Here is an 18,429-nt window from a genome sequence, read left to right on the forward strand (position 1 = left end):
TGTTTCTGGCCAGTAAGCTACTATGTTTTAAAGTGAGGAGAAGTACAGATACATAATTTTAAACGTGAACTCTAAACAGCAATGGCAGCTTTCGTTTCTATCATGGCAATAATTAAATCCATGTAAAAAAATACCACTAATTGCCATACCTGTAAGTCTAAAAAGTGACATAAAATGCATAATGTATGTTTGCCACACATGCATCAATGTTTCTTTTTTTTATTATTGAAATTTTGAGCGCCGGTTCACATTGCAGCGATGCTACTTCGCACCGCGACCTCGGAGGTCGCGGTGCGAGCAGCGCGCCGCGACCTCGGAGCGGCCGCCACGGACTTCATAACATTGAAGTCTATGGCGGTCGCCTCCGGGTCGCCCCAAAGAAGCTCCGGACCCTTTTTCTAGGTCGGAGCGACTTGTGTCGCTCCTATTAGAACGGGTCCGCAGCTTCCCTATGGGAGGCGACCTGCGATGACCTGTGAGGCGACACAAGTCCATCCGGTCCAACCTAAGTGGGTGTGTGTCTGTGTAGATAATCATTTCCCATATCCCTGTATATTGTGTCTACTAAGATGCATGTCCAAGAGTCTTTTAAAATGACCAATACTTCCTGCTGACACCACCATTTGTGGAAAAGAGTTCCACATTCTTATCGCCTTAACAGAATTTTATCTATTCCACATTCGTAATGCCCTGACAGTGAAAAACCCCCTACGCAGCTTAAGGTTACACCACGTCTCCATCAACCTCATTGTGTGGCCCCATGTCCTATTAGACTCTCTGAGACTGAATAGTTTCCTCCTTACGCTGGGATCACCATAGATATATTTGTATATAACTATAATATCTCCTCTCAAGCATCTCTTCTCCAGGGAGAATACGTTTAGTGCATGTAGTCATTCCTCGTTGTTGAGGTTCTCCAGTTACCTTATTAATTTTGTTGCCCTTCTCTGGACTCTCTCTCTCCAGTTCCAGCACATCCTTCCTGAGGATTGGTGACAGAACTGGAGGGAATACTCCAGATGTGGCCGAGCCAGGGAGAATACGTTTAGTGCATGTAGTCATTCCTCGTAGTTGAGGTTCTCCAGTTACCTTTTAATTTTGTTGCCCTTCTCTGGACTCTCTCCAGTTCCAGCACATCCTTTCTGAGGATTGGTAAGAAAACTGGATGGAATACTCCAGATGTGGCCGAGCCAGGGAGAATAAGTTTAGTGTATGTAGTCATTCCTCGTATTTGAGGTTCTCCAGTTACCTTATTAATTTTGTTGCCCTTCTCTGGACTCTCTCCAGTTCCAGCACATCCTTCCTGAGGATTGGTGACTGAACTGGACAGAATACTCCAGATGTGGCCAAGCCAGAGTTTTATAAAGTGGCAGGATTATAATTTTATCTCTGGAGTAATCTCTCTTTTTAATACATGCCAATATTCTGCTGGCTTTACTTGCTGCAGCTTGGCATTGCATACTACTAGGACCTCCAGATCCATCTCCATCGTGGATTCCCCCAGAGGTTCTCCCCCTTGTGAGTAACTTCCATTTATATTTGATGGTTCTATATTTTGTTACCTATTTTTCCATTCACTGAAACTTAGAATTGATCCAAAATAGGAATACTCTTGTATATATTTTCTTTCAATTGTGATGTTTCCATACTTTAAATTAGCAAAACAAACTAAAATATGTTTTTGTGATTATGCCATGAAAGCCTAAAGGCTATCAAAATAACTGTAATTTCCCCACCTTTTTAATTCAAGCTAAAAAAAATCAGATTTTTTGCAGATCAGACTAAAAGATTAAAACAATTGGTTGTGTGTGTGTGTGTACTAGTAGTGGATATTTAGGACTGTATTTGAACACTACCTACAGTATATAACAGATAAAATGACTTTGGCCTGATAAAAGGACCTAATAATAATATTTTCTTTATGGAAACATCTTCTTCTGAATTGGGAGATGTAGCTATGCAAGTGACAGGTTTTTAAATACCAGGAGGGACCTTGCAACAACATATGGTGAGGGATTTCAAAGCCCTCCTAAATATACTCTCTGCTGCTGCAGGTGGATTATGTTTGTAGTAAAAAGACAGTAAACCCATATGGATTTTCTGGATTTATTCTGGTTACCCAATTTTTACAACTACTGGTGTGCAATATGGCTCAATCTAAAGCAATTTTAGGGGGCCTTTAAAGGGTTCACAAATTTCTTTTTACAGCTGTAGCTTGTAGCTCTATTCACTTAAAATCTGATCATATCTGCATTTTGTGATAAAGCAGATTAAAAAGATTGAAATGATTTGAATTAGCTGATTTTGTATGAAAAAGTCTCTAATTTTTTTATGACTCAACCATTTACATTAGACAGATGTATACATTGAATGAGAAATCAGTCTGTTTGCCTGTAATGATAAGTGAAGGAGACTGAAGAAAGGGAGAAGAGACAACTGATTGCTGTCTGCAAGTTAAGTTAATTTGCTGGCGTATGCTCGCATCAGTGCAATTTACGTGTAACATCATAGTTTGATTAATGTTATCCCTATAATTATGTTTTACAATAACATGCACTACATCTGAATAATAATGTGCTAATTTTGTATATGATTTATATGAATGTTGTGTGTGTGTTCCCCACACGGCTCTTGAATTTACAGCACCTGTGTTTTATAAATATCATTGGGAAGAAAGCACAAGGAGAAAGCCAGACAAATAGATGAGCGCTATCATCAAGAACAAAGAGACCATAAAACCTGACTAGATGTAGGGGAGAAAAGATTACATTTTTTGGCGTTTCTCTAAGTTTCATTTGGTAATAATACTTGGCAATATTTGAGGGTATTTTAAAAGTTACCCATCAGCTTTTCACATTTGATTTTAGTATGGATTAAAAAGGTGCATATAACTCCAGGATTAACCACAGAAATCACATTTCCATAGGTCTGGAGGTGCAGTGTCACCAGTAGGTGAAACAAGACATTATCAGGATCACTGGAATCCTTATGCTAAAGCAAACATGCAAATACAGCAGCTGTTGCCTTCGTGGGAAAACAGTGCTTGGTGCGTTGATAATAAAACATCTGCTTTCGTTTGTACTTTTGTTTATAAATGTGACTTTGAGTTAACGTAGACCTAAACTCTAACTATCATTTAATGGTACAGTTAAAAAAGCAGCTTTATGGCCGTACTGTTGTACCATTGCCATACTGTTGCTTTAAAAAAGTATAAGGAGAGCTTATGAGTGAGATCACTGATGGCAGGTGTACTAGCTCAAAAATGCCCGCTATCTTTGACTTGGTCACAAATACCCCATGCACTGAACACAAGGATCGACACAGGCCTAAAAATCAAGTAGAATATGAAAACAATATAGAAGCCCTGGCACCAGGAAAGCACTGGCTCCATAATCCCCCATCCGCCCTGCGTTCCTTTCCAAGTCAGAATAATCCATCTGAAAGTCTAAAAGACACAATAGCTAAGATCCTGCCTAGATTCTCAGCAGATGACACTCACCAGAAAATGAATGTGATGTTCCAGAAGGCTTGCCAACTCAAGATCCAGACCAATTGCAAAAAATCTCTTCAAAGAGACCCCGTGTCATGTCCATGATATTGCAGCTCTGTGATAAGAGGAGGGTTCTCTCTGTGGGCATTAACCCCACATAGAATGATGTCCATTTTACTCCCTCCCAAATGTTTAAAGAAATTTTAAGAAGGTTCAAGCTGGCAGGCTGACCATTAATTATTCATTTAATGTTGATCTGCTATATTCTCTGCACTAAATTAGAAAGGTGCTATATCATTATGATCCTCCCGCCACCGTATAAAGGTGATTGTGCACCAGCCATAAAATTACTGTACCTTGAGATTGAACACAAATTAAAGAACAATCTAATAACTTCACTCTCTCTCCCTACCCACTTACAACCCCTGGGATTCTTATTCTTCTATTTCATTGAAACCCACAGAACTTTTTCCCTATATAGCACTACATTATTTTAGCCTCCCACCCTCAAACAAAACACAAGACAGTACTATAAGTATTTTGTCCCTCTGCCTATTTTCGTAACTGCTCAACATGTCATAGCAGGCCAGTACCTTATTCTACAGGGCCTACTACAAGACCATGAAGTTATGATTGTCAGCTACTATGCACCCTACATGATTAGAGTAGTTTTCTCTCTCACTTGCTGCAAGTCTCATTCCTCAAGCACTGGAATACTTTCTGTTGGAACAGGGTTGGAAGAACACCACACTATAAGTACAGGGCAAAAATTGCAAAATTAAAATGTTAAAAAGCATAAAATACACTCGATAATTAATTTGAAGTTCTGGAACATGAAACAAGTTTAGGGTGATGCTGCCTCTTCCTTCCTGTGGCCATCATTAGAAAAGCTCTAGATCCATGCTCACAGCTAGTGATTGGCTGCATTCTTGTTGCTGAGTAGTGATCTCTGAAGGTGCAGGTGGCAGCATCTACTTCTGGGTGGTATTGTGGTGTTAAACAATGTATGTAATGGAAAGCATCCTCTTCATCAAGGTTTGTGAAAGTGTAAAGCCCCTCCCTCCCTGTGGGTTTCACATTTCCTGGCCTATCTGTGTGTTTGACGTCCTTTGCTACTCTCAGTGTCCCTAGTGTGTCCACATACATTCCTCTTCTTCAACTATTTTGTAGTCACGGAGACCAGGCTTTATTTCAAACAGTCAGGCAAACAATTACATCTGCAGAATTACATAACTTATTTTTTAAGAACACTTTGGCTTTTATCACTCCAAATCCTTTTATTTAGGTGCTTGGACATACCTCTCCAGACCTTCTTAAGTGGAGTCTTGGCCCACACATCTGTGCCCAAAGAGCTTCTCTTCATGTTTCTTCATAAGCATATCTTGCTTACTTCAAGCAAGCTCTATTTCCCACTAGGTGAAGTACAATTTAAAACATACCCTGTTGAAAGAAATTAAGTGAAATCATTCACCAAGATCTCCAATCAGAATTTCCAAGCATAGATTCTAATATCTCCAAATAAAAAAACATAATTCCAATGTGCTTGCTTACTGAATTGAATCCTAGCCCAGTTCATGTTTGAACAGAAATGGCAACAGCCCCCCTTTTATTTCCAGTAAGGGTTTCTAGAACTAGGAATAGACCTGGAGGAAGACAATTGGTCTCATAAATGGACAACATAAAGATATATTCTTGCAGTGTCTTGCAGTATTTATCAACATGCTTTCATGGTTTTGGGCAGACTGCCATTTTCCTCCATATCTGGTAGTCATTCACAATGGCCAAATAATTCTGGTTAGAGGTCTTTCACATGCTCACCAAACTCTTGGACTCCGTTATATGCCAACAAAAAAAATATGCTCTTCTCAGTGCGAGACCCCCTAACTTCATTAAACTGCAGTTTTGACTAATGATTAGAGTTGAGCGGACACCTGGATGTCCATGTTCGGCGGGTTCGGCCGAACTTGAAAAAAAAGTCCGGGTCCGTGTCCCGGACTTTTTTCGAACTTTACCTGGACACCGAACCCCATTGAAGTCAATGGGGACCCAAACTTTCAGGCACTAAAATGGCTCTAAAAACAAATGGAAAAGGCTAGAGTGCTGCAAATGGCAGCAAAATGTAGTTAAGAGCATGGCAAGTGCCCTTAAAAAAAATTCCCCTTTAAATTTGTAATTTTTAAATAGCAGATTAGAACAGCACTCTGTAGTAAAATATAGCTGAATGCTGCACACAACAGACTGATAAAATATATTTTTTCTCCCTCCTCCTCCTCAGTGGGCTCAAGTGAGGGCAAAAAGATTGTTCACTGCACCACCCCCCACACAGCATAATCGATGTAGATCGCTAACGGACGATTGTTCTGTCCTGTGTCTCCTCATCTCTCCCTGCCTAATCTCTCCAGCCTGTCCCTAAAATGCTCAAATATCTTTCCCTGCCTACACTCCGACCTGTCCCTGCATTCTTTTCAGCACAATGTTGTTTTACCCTGTCTGTCCCTAATCAGCAGCAGCCAGCACTGTTCTGTGTGCTTTCTCCCTACACTACAGCAGACTGACTCACCGCGCTGTGTCTCTGGAGCTTATAAAGACCTGGGTCACATGCTTCAGCTGGCCAATCACAGCTACTAATACATTAGAAGGCATGGCTGTGATGGCGCACACCAGTTAAACACTTGTTGATTGGCTGTTGAAAGCCCGCCATTAAAAGCGCGCCATTACATACAAAGCAGGAAATAGAATTACCGAACACAGATTTTAAACCCGAACATACAGTAACGTTTTCGGGTCCGTGTCCGGGTAACAAAAATCCAATTATCCGGTACGGACCAGAATAATACAGTCCGTGTTCGCTCAACACTACAAATGATCCATGTTCACACACCAGTCAATCAAACAACAGCAAAGTCCACAAATTATATAAAACAAAAAAAAAAAAGAAGAAGGATGAAAAAGAATCATTGCCTATAAAACAGTAAGAGAACTAGCATTTTCAAAATGGAACCAGTAAATGTAGCCATATTTTTTTTTTTTTTCTAAATGCAGTATTATCAGCTGAGAAGGTTTTCCACAACAGTTCTTAAAGCATAACACAGTATAATACAAATAATCCTATACAATATTACTATTTGCCCTTTACATTTACATGGCAGTTTGGTAATCTAAACCCTGATGTTTGTTTGTGTTCCTTTAAAGACAAACACATGCTCTGCTGGGAAAAAACACTTTACACACTAATGCGGGCCATACACTAGCTGAAAAATCGTTTGAAAATCTGTCATTTTTTCCGTTCATTCATTTTTCATCCAGTTAATGGTCACAAATAGGAAAGTGTTAACTTTTCAGAGTTGACAAATCGAAGGAACAGTTTGGAAAATTCTGCCAAACGAATGATGAATTGAAAGGTCAGTGTGTTTCTCACCCAAACTGTTTGCACTAGGCATATGTGACAAATTGAAGGAAAAACATATTTATTTATGTCCAATGTCCATTGAACCATTTATTGATCAAAAGTTGGCCGTTACATGATGGCACGATCGTCTGCTCTCACGGCCGAGTGTTTGTTTTTCGAAAATGAGTTTGAACAATTTTTCGTATAGTGTATGGCCAGCATAAGTCAGTATTCTCAAACGGAGAAAAAGGCTCTCCGTAATAAGCATTAGTTGACTGCTATATCAATTCTATATAATAATAAATATAGTATTTCTTTCTTTTTTTTAAAGCTACTCACTATTCTGCAAAAGTTGACTACTTTTACCTTTGACATTTGTTGGCCAATTCCCAACATGCTGATTTCTTTAAAAGTTACCCAGCATGTTACAAGAAGATTTTGTCACATTCCCAGGTGTGTTGTCTTAATAAGAAACAAGCACATTAGAAGGAACTTTGTTTCCCAGTGGCTTCTACTAATAAGTCCTTTCAGCAAAGCTCAGTTCAGCAGAATGAGGAAGCGACAATTATTGATATTGTGCAGGGACGGGGAAAAGATAGCAAGTTACTTACAGCTTAATGACTGCACAGGTCGGCAGGGCTGGGATTACTCTCTTTGTAGTAGATGTTAATTTCTTGATATTGTTGTTTTTTGACAGCAAGTGGATGTTACTTGTAATGAAAGCGTCTGATGGGCTAGTTGCCAGTCAAGTTGAAAACAAGTATGCTGTCTTTATGTGTAGTAGACTACACATTCAGTTAGAGTTAGAATATATATTTTGTTAAACTTTCCAAACTTTCCTAAAGTATTTGTATAGCCAAAACATATTTTTTTCAGTTTTAAAAGAGTAGGGGAGTACTAGAACCTCTGTCAAGTTTTGATTCCTGTGTGTCCCCGTTAGATAGATTCCCTCGCTCTATTTGTCCTGGTGAACATGGTCATGGAGACAGAAAATGATGGGAAATCCATCCACCAGACAATATATTAAAAACAGTAACCTGCATAGAATTCTATTTTTATTTGATAGCAGCAAACTGAAAGCTGACTAGTTGCTATGGACTACTGCACAAGTATTTAGTCCTTTTACTTTGCACTAACATATTAAAAAAATCCCAGGGGAGTGTAACCATAAAAATGTTCAAACAATACACAATGCTTTAGATGACCATAAAATATATTTACTTATTATAGGTACTTATATAGCTTTGTCAATTTACGCAGCGCTTTACACATATATTGTACATTCACATCAGTCCCTGCCCTCATGGAGCTTACAATCTAGGGTACCTAACTCACATCCCGAAATCTACATAATAGAGCCAATTCAAACAGAGGTCAATTAACCTACTATCATGTCTTTGGAGTGTTAGAGGAAACCGGAGTACTGGGAGGAAACCCACACAGGCACAGGGAGAACATGCAAACTCCAGGCAGGTAGTGCCCTGATTGGGATTTAAACCGACGACCCTAGTGCTGCTAGGTGGAAGTGCTAACCACTTATAAAACATAATAAAATAGTAATTGGTTTGTAGTGATTACAATGCAATTATAGTTGATAACCAGGGTTGATAATTATGACTCCTATACTCAGGTTAAGGAATCAGTAATTGAATATAAATTGGAATTTTAGTCTGGGATCACAACATTAAAATAATTGGTGGATGTTTAAATTTATACAACTCTGTGCTCCATTCCAAGTAATTTCAGCAATATAAGTAAATGTTGGGCTGGTATCTTTGATGGGAGGAGGGAGGGGCATATGTGTTTTTTTTTTTTTATTAGAAATTTAAAAAACTGTTATTTGAGATTATACAACAGTTGCAAATCAGAGTGATCCAATTTTAAGCTCATATAGAGTAAATCATTTTAGTCATCGGTAATTGTTATGTACTTTATTATTATTATTATTATTACTTTTTGGGAATATTTAGAAATGTAAAAAACTGTTATTCGAGAATATCCATCAGTTGCAAATCAGACTGATCCATAATCTCATATTAAGGTAATTCTTTTGGTCTTCAGTAGTTACTCACTTTTAAATTGATTATTATAAAAATACATGGTTATTGTTACCATCTATAATTTGTTATTTTCATGATTCGGATATATAATATGACTGTTGTAAAATGTTTTTATATGTAACAGATGTGTGATTAAGCATGTTTTGGATGATATTTTGTGTTAAACTAATATGTCTTTTTTCTTAATTTACAGAATGGGTAAAAGAGAGATACAAAGCTTTATCAGATGGGTACTGGTTCTCACGCTTTGCCTTTTAACCCTATGGGGAAGGATAGCATCAGCATCAACATCATCAACACATCACAGAATTCATTCAGGTAGGCCTTTTAAACTTAGTATAATAATGCCGAGTCATATAACGCTTATCACAGACTGCCAATTGAAAAGTCCTAATTGACCTCTTTCAGTAACCTAAAGTGGACCTTATAGTAAAATGCAAGGTACACTTATCTACGCTTATCTACTCATAAGTATAAAATGTACCTTTAAAGAAAAAAGTTAAGGTTATATATTCTTCACTCCTTGTATTTCACACATGGTACCCAAGGAAGGATGACATCACACTCCTTGCTAGATCCTGGGAAATACGGAGCAGTCGAAATCTTGCAAGAAAACACTTTTGCATAGAACTAAGTGAGATTTTGCCTGCTCTGATCTTCCCAGGAATCTACCCAGAAGAACACTGATGTCACACCCAGTGATGCAAAAGACAGCAGTGAAGTAAATGTAAATTAAAAAAAAAAATATGTACTATATAGTTTTCACTTTATAGGCAATATGTAAAGGGGGAGGAAACCCAGGCAATGTAAGCAAACCTTGCATTTTATGGCTTTGAGGATTTAATTGAAAACATACTAATAATGCATATTTTATATTAAAGCCGAACTCCAGGAATTAGTACTACCCTTGCAGTGTCTCTTCCCCTGCACCGCAAGGGCTAAATGTTTGATAAGTCTAAGGGTAAAGGAATAAGGTGTAATAGCTACCCTATACCTCAACCTGGTAGTTTTTGAGCATTAAATTATTCCCTCTGATGCCTTAAGCAATCCCTCCCTGCCCCCATTTACAATGTAGAACTATTGGCACTTTTATTGTATGTAATAACATCAGCTGCGGGTATAGGATTTTGTATATGGAATTGTATGGTTGGGTTTTCATTACTGTTTTTTTTTTTTTTTGTTTTTGTTTTTCTTTGTTTTTTATTGGTTGAGCCAGATGGACTTGTGTCTTTTTTCAACCTGACTAACTATGTAACTATATATGTAACTATGTGTAACCTTAATAGGGGTGTTTTAGAGAAGAGGCTTTGGGGGGACAGTTGCACAGATAGAGCCTGCTGGAGTGAAGAATAGAGTTTTACAACATATTCCTCTACCCCTAGACTTAACAAGCATTTAATACTTCCAGTGCTGGGGAACAGGGGGTTAGGGTGTACGAGCAATGCACAGGTAGTTTTTGTTTTATTGTTTTATCTTTAACAAATGCTTTGTGAGATTCAATGTTGCTAGGTGATATTCCGTTTTAAATTTTTTTCCAATTGATAGGTTGGAACATGATGGAAAACATTTACTGTTTTATTTCTGATTATTCAATGTTCACTACCAATAAAAGCTCATGCAGGAGCTAAGGAAATTTTTCTGAGTATATCATTGATAGTTACTGTGCTTGATATTACTAGTCATGATGCGATAATTGTATCATGTAGCTGTGGTTTCTTCTTTTGTGCAAATGGAAATACGGTTGAGAAAGGTTTTGATTATAGCAATGTTCCCCTGCAATGAAGATACTGTACGTTTAAAGCAGTAACAAAACGTGTTTTGAAAAAGACTTGGAAATGTGCCTGACAAACATTTTTTAACTGTTCTCACTTGAGAGTTGATTGTAATGATATCCTATTAGTTTTAACTAAGACACTTTCTATATGTTGCCAAAGGGTATTTGATAGTATTGACATGTGTACCTCTCATGGGAGTAAGTTCCTCTAGTTTGTGGACCCCTTTAACGGCCAAATTTATACTTCCTGCGTCCCTGGGCCAGTTATCTTGTGCTGCTTCCCTCCAACCCTAGGGGGCTAGCCTTAATAACTCACAAATAGGATCAGATGCCAAAGCCACATAGGACATGCTGGGGGCATTGGGGCGAGGATAAATAGAGACACTGACAGTTCATCAGGAGCAGATGAACTGTTTACAGTGCATTATAGCACCAATAAAAATAAACAAGTTGTGAGGAGTCACCAACATTGAAGAAACAGTTTGTTTGCTGGCAAAAGCTTCAGTCTGGAACCTTTTAAAAAGATGGGACCTTAAAAACGTGATGTGCTGGTGGCTATGTGCCCCCCACCTGCCCTCCTCTTCCCCTTTAGCGGGTCTGCTCCCTTTGGCTACAGTCTATGTTGCAAAAGTCCAGTGCTTACCTCTTAATTGATTGTTAAATGAAAATGGTATTTACAATTAGCCTCTAAATTGTAACAATGAAATTTCTTTAACAACAAAAAATACCTCTTGTAACTGTGGGAAGTAATCCAAATACTCCTTTCATTGGCTAAGAGCCTGTATCTCAGAGGAAATGTAGTGCCCTGCAACCTGCCTAGCTGACTTACATTCCAGCTGGTGAAGGCATATGAGACTTAAAGCTGGAGATCTACTAGTTGTCTATCATTAGGAAAAAATATTTAACACTATTTCCTAATTCTTAAAGTAGTTGTAATTAGAGCAAAGGGTACTAAAAAAAGTACTAAAGCTAAAACTATTATCTACTAATCTAATTGAATCTACTATATTGTAGTCGATAGCAGAACTGAAAGCAACCTTTATAATGGAAGCAGCTTGTGCATATCACACATTGACATACAATGTGTACATTATACGAGTACAAATCATCGTAAAACCTCATCTGGAATATTCAGCTCAGTATTGAGCACCAGTTCATAAAAAGTATATTGGGGAACTGGGAGGAAGTGCAGAGAAGGGAAACCAAACTGATAAGAGATATGGAGGAGCTCAGCCATGAGGAATGATTAGAGGAACTGAATTTATTCTTTCTTGGGAAGAAGAGATTAAGAGGGGATATGATCAACATGTATCATTACATAAGTGGTCCATATAGTAAACTTGATGTTGAGTTATTCACTTTAAGGTCATCAAAAAGTACAAGTCTAGAGGAAAAAAAAAGATTTAATCTCCTAATACAAAAAGGCTTCTTCACGGTAAAAGCTGTGAAAATGTGGAATAGACTCTCTTAAGAGTTGGTTCGGGCCAGCTCAGAAGATTTTCTTTTTTAAAGAAAGTCCTGGATTCTTCCCTAGATACACATAATATAACTGGATACTAATATTTATAGGTAAAGTTGATCCCGGGAATATCTGATTGCCTCTTGGGGGATCAGGAAGGATTTTCCCCCCTGTTGAAGCAAATTGGATCATGCATTATTGTTTTTTTTTTTTGCCTTCCTCTGGATTAACTATGGGTATAGGATTGTGTATATACACTGCTCAAAAAATGAAAGGAATGCTTTTAAATCAGAGTATAGCATCGAGTTAATTAAACTCCTGGGATATTGATCTAGTCAGTTAAGTAGCAGAGGGGGGTTGTCAGTTTCAGCTACTTTGGTGTTAATGAAATTAATAACAGGTGCAGTAGACGGGCAAAAGTGAGACGACCTCCAAAACCAGAATGGTTTTACAGGTGGAGGCCACTGACATTTTTTTCCCTATTCATCTTTTCTGACTGAATTTCACAAATTTTGCATTTGGCTATGGTCATGGTCACTACTGCAAGCATGAGGCATACCTGGATCCTACAGAGGTTGCACAGGCAGTATAACTTCTCCAGGATGGCACATCAATATGTGCCATTGCCAGAAGTGTTTCCCAGCACAGTCTCAAGAGCATGAAGGAGATTCCAGGAGACAGGCAGTTACTCTAGAATAGCTGGACAGGGCCATAGACGATCCTTAACCCATCAGCAGGACTTCTATCTGCTCCTTTATGCAAGGAGAACAGGATGAGCACTACCAGAGTCCTTCAAAATGACCTCCAGCAGGCCACTGGTGTGAATATCTCTGACCAATCCGAAAAAGACTTCATGAGGGTGGCCTGAGGGCCCGACGTCCTCTAGTGGGGCCTGTGCTCAATGCCCAGCACCGTGGAGCTCAATTGGCATGTGCCACTGAACACCAGAATTGTGCTTTTCACAGATGAGAGCAGGTTCACCCTGAGCACATGTGACAGACCTAAAAGGGTCTGGAGAAGCCGTGGAGAATGTTATGCTGCCTGTAACATCGGTCAGCACGATCGGTTTGGATTTGGATGGCCCCCACCCTTACCTGACCTAAATCCAATAGAACAACTCTGGGACATGTTTCAGTCCATCCAATGCAACCAGCTTGCACCTCAGTTTGTTCAGGAGCTCAGTGGTGCCCTGGTCCGGAGCTGGGAAGAAATACCCCAGGACACAATCTGTTGCCTTGTTAGGAGCATGCCCCAACGATGTCAGGCATTTATACAAGCATGTGGGGGCCATACAAACTACTGAGCACCATTTAGAGTTGCTGCAATGAAATTTCAGCAAAATGGTCTAGCCTGCTCCATTATTTTTTCACTTTGATTTTCGGGGTGTCTTTGTCTGTAGGTTGATCATTTTAATTTCCATCAAACGTTGTTGCATCCTGTTGTTTCTAACACATTACCCAGTCCATATCAGTATAGATATCCAGAATGATATTTTTCTTTATTGAGATCTGATTTGATTTCAAAGTGTTCCTTTGATTTTTTTTTTGAGCAGTATATATATATATATATATTTGCCTTTTTTCAGACAGACAGACAACATGACAGGTTCCCTTGTTAACTAATAACTAATACATCAGCCTAAAACATTAAGAGCATTTATTTTTCAGTAGTATTTGGGGATTTTTGGGAGGGAGGCACTGTCCTACGAGAAAGCTGTTTCACCTATTATAGTCTGTCAACATTGCTTAGCCTCTTAACTGTAAGATGCTAGTGTGGTTTGATGAAATGTGAATCTAGTCAGGAAAAATGTTTGGTAGATTGAGCAGAGCATAAATATGTCTCACTGCTATATTTCAGTGTTCTAATTTATTTGAACTGAACAATTTATAGCAGACATGGCATGAAAAATGACTTAAACTGTAATGTGAATTGTTTTCTCTGCTTTCTAAAGCAATTGCACAGTGTAAAAAAATATAATTTGTGTTATAAAATGGCGTGGAAGACCTAACCCTGCCATTTACACAATGTTGATCTCAACTCCGGTTTTCTTGGCCTACTTTTCATGTGTGACGTCAGCAATTCGTCTTCTTTGAGCTTTGCTGCACAATTTCTTTGTATTCTCGGCAGACCTAGGAGACATTGAGGAGAAATTTGATGCTATTAGTACTAACAGGGCTACTCAAAAATGGTAGCTTTGATAAATCATGTACATAGAAAGTGTAGTCAATGGGGTTGATTTGCTAATGTGTGTGTTTCCCTAGGAATGTGAATGTTCACTTTGAAAAGTGTATAAACTGCCCCCCCCCCTCTTTTTTAACCACTTTAATACCAGGCACTTTTACCCCCCTTCCTGCCCAGGCCAATGGGATGGCAGGCAGGAATTGAAATCCAATTAAAACAATATTAATAGAATTTTCAAACTACATACCCATATATACCATACAAATTAAATTCATTTATCTATTTAAATAAAAGACAACCAGACTTTGGGTTGGAATAAATAAGGCAGCAGCCGTTTATTATTTGTTTTCAAAGATAATAAATAAAGAACTTTAATAATAAAATATTCATAACACTCAAAACAACCTAGCCACCACGACTCAGGTCGTATAAATAACAGATTTACTCCAAAATATTTATCCAACAATACAAAATTAATATATGACAAATAACATCAAATTTAAACCAAATTAGTCCTCCTTTGCGACAAACAAAGGTGAGACTACCACATAATAATTTGGCCGCGACAACCAAGGGGAGGGAGGGAGGGGAACACCACAGCTCCGTTTCTGAAGCGATTGGATTCCATCTGCTGAGGCTCCCCTTAAATACCCTAGAACGGGGTTCTGGCGGGCTATTTAGGCGGGATAAATAAGTGGGAATAGGCCACTTCACTACAGGGAAGAAGTCAGCTAACCCATTCTCCCTGGATACAAGGATAACTTTGGGCGGAAATTTTGAGGGGGGAGGAGGCTAATTGACCTCACAAGAAAAAGGTCAACTAACCCTTACCTCAGACGCCATGACCCCAATCCCCTCAAATGAAATGAAGGCTAATACCTATAAGACCTGCTCCTGCCGCCATCCCATGAAAAAAGGGGTGCTATATAACGCTCCCCGTTTTCAGCTTTTTTTCACATTGGAAAGGACATGCAGTTCACTCTCCCCCTTGAAAGTCACCCCATTCCTTTGTTGAGGGGACAAGGGCCTCTTCCACAAATCTGGTCCCCAAAGTGATGTGTGGTTTTGTGGGGGGACTTACATGAATCTGAAAGCTCTCTTAAGAATAAGCGAGGGATCACTGCCCTTCCTTTCCTGGCCACCCAGACTTCATGCCAGCGTAAGGGTCCGGTTTGAATTTTAAACCAATATTAAACCCAAAACAGTAAAATATTGCAGCTGACCAATCATTACATGTGGTGGCTGCATTCATTTTCTTTTTTATGTTTTTTCCCCTCTGTTTTCACCTGATGATCTGGCCAGTAACACACCTCCTGTATTAGAGTGCCCCTACTCTGGATGAAGGAGCACACAAGCACCTTTGGACAGTAGTATTGTCAGACTGGGGGGGAGGGGAGTGTTAGATGTACTAGCAGATTTAGATACACTAACCGTTTTTAGACAAACTCCAGCTAACACTTTATAAGTAGTTACAGCAAACAGTTTTTTTTTTTCCTTTTGGGATAAAGATTTTCAATAAAACTGATCATTGAGGATTGTAAGCACCCCTTTTGGGATAAAGGTTCTCAATAAAAATGAGATTGATGATTGTAACCACCCCTGCCAGTGTTGAAAGGCTTGTCTTGTCCTTGTAAAGGATAAATCTGCAAGAGAGCTTGTTCTTTTGAAAAACAACAGATTTACTGTCTGGATCACCAGATGAAAATAGAAAAAAGAAAGCCTAAAAAAGAAAACAAATGCAGCCATCACATCTAAGAATTGGTAGGCTGCTATATAATAAATGTATTCTTTTGAGTTTAATATCGGTTTAAGGGGAACCCCACACATGTTTTTCTCAGTTTTTTTTTCAATTATATTTTAAAGGACTATATAATACTGTTCATTACCTTACTTACAGTTTTAAGACATCCCCCAATTATGTTAAAAGATTTGTGTATTTTCAATTTTGCCCCAAGAAAATATCCTATCCCCGCTGAACTGCATTTTTTAAAAACCCTTCTAAATTTTTTGCTTTGCATTGGTACATGTCACCCATGATAGCGCCCAACTACCCATGCTATTTTTAATAATAGCTTGGAAATTAGCTTTGAAAAATGACAGAAACAAAAGGACAGATTCAACTCACATACCTTTTATATGGTCTGTACCATGTTTGATGTTGCCAGACTTCCTACTTGGTTTACTGAACCTTCCACACCCCAAACATTGACTGTTTCACTCATCTCTAATAATTGGGTATTAAAACAAACAGAACTTCACCTTTATTCTCTTTGCAATGGGAACCTATACATTTAAAAGTAAACATTCAGTCTGCTAGGCAAACAGCCTCCATTGCTTAGTTAGCCAACCCCAGTGTGTTAATGTGCCAGTGGTACCTATTTCTCTAGGGAGTGTACATTTAGCTGAAATGGAACATGTAGACAGCAAACATGATTTACAAAAAAGGGAAAAGAAAAAAAAAAGGAAGAATACGTAGAAAATACCAGCAGTGGTGTACAGTCGCCAACAAGCAGGATATATATATATATATATATATATATATATATATATATATATATATATATATATACAGAATTTCACAAAAGTGAATACACCCCTCACATTTTTGTAAATATTTTATTATATCTTTTCATGTGACAAAACTGAAGAAATTACACTTTACTAAAATGTATAGTGAGTGTACAGCTTGTATAACAGTGTAAATTTGCTGTCCCCTCAAAATAACTCAACACACAGCCAATAATGTCTAAACCACTGGCAACAAAAGTGAGTACACCCCTAAGTTAAAATGTCCAAATTGGGCCCAAAGTGTCAATATTTTGTGTGGCCACCATTATTTTCCAGCACTGCCTTAACCCTCTTGGGCATGGAGCTCGCCAGAGCCTCACAGGTTGCCACTGGAGTCCTCTTCCACTCCTCTTTGATGACATTGCGGAGCTGGTGGATGTTAGAGACCTTGCGCTCCTCCACCTTTTTATTTGAGGATGCCCCACAGATGCTCAATAGGGTTTAAATTTGGAGACATGCTTGGCCAGTCCATCACCTTTACCCTCCACTTCTTTAGCAAGGCAGTGGTCATCTTGGAGGTGTGTTTGAGGTCTTTTCATGTTGGAATACTGCCCTGGAGAGTGCAACATCTGGTGCACCTGTGCATGGAAACCAATCAGTTTTCAGGTTTTTTTTTTTTTGTCAAAGCTTAACCACTTTAGACCCAGAAGGTTTTACCCCCTTAATGACCATGACATTTTTTGTGATATGGCACTGCGTTACTTACTTACTGACAATTGCACGGACGTGCGATGATGTACACAAATAAAATGTATGTCCTTTTTTCTTTCTTTTTTGGATCTTTGATCCTGTCTGCATTTTTTATTTTTTGCACAAAACAAAAAAGACTGACAGTTTTGAAAAAAAAAAAAAACATAAAAACATAAATAAATTTTTTTACTTTATGCTAAAAAAACATACCCAGTTAAAAAAAAAAAAAAAAAAATCAAATGTATTTATCAAGTTAGGCCAATATGTATTCTGCTACATATTTTTGGTAGAAAAAAATATCCCAATAGGTGTAAATAAATTGGTTTGCACAAAAGTTATAGCGTCTACAAACTATGGGATAGATTTGTGGAATTAAAATTTTTTGTTTACTAGTAATGGCGCTGATCAGCAATTTTAAACAGGATTACGACATTGCGGCGGACAAATCGGACACTAAGTGGCACTTTTTGGGGACCAGTAACACCAATACAGTGATCAAAAAAAATGTCACTGAGCTAATGTCACTGGAAGGGAAGGGGTTAACATAAGGGGCGATAAAAGGGTTAAGTGTGCTCCTAGGGAGTGCTTTCTAACTGTGTGGGGGGGGGGGTGGTCTAACTGGAGGAACACAAGATCCCCATCTTCCTCTCTGACAGAATGGCGGTCGGCCTTGTTTATATAGGCAGACTGCCGCTCCTTGTCTCCCCTAAACGATCAGCGGACATCACTTCCGCCAAACCCGGTAATTGGCTCCTGCTGCATCCAATCACAGTGGGAGTGGGTCGACAGTGGCGTGCATGCACGCCCCAGACTCAGAGC

At 38.7% G+C, this 18,429-nt stretch overlaps 1 protein-coding gene across 1 annotated transcript in view; it reads left to right on the top strand.

Moving 5' to 3' along the window:
• TAFA3 (TAFA chemokine like family member 3) overlaps positions 1 to 18,429 on the top strand; it is a 660,020-nt gene that overhangs the window by 247,044 nt on the left and 394,547 nt on the right. The window contains exon 2 of the mRNA XM_082244378.1: positions 9,132 to 9,256. Coding sequence (XP_082100504.1) covers positions 9,133 to 9,256 — 124 coding nt within the window. The 5' untranslated portion in view covers position 9,132. The remainder of the gene's footprint in view (positions 1 to 9,131; positions 9,257 to 18,429) is intronic.

Source organism: Pelophylax lessonae (assembly GCF_965119305.1).
Source record: "Pelophylax lessonae genome assembly, chromosome: 2".
In the NCBI taxonomy this organism is placed as follows: Eukaryota; Metazoa; Chordata; class Amphibia; order Anura; family Ranidae; genus Pelophylax; species Pelophylax lessonae.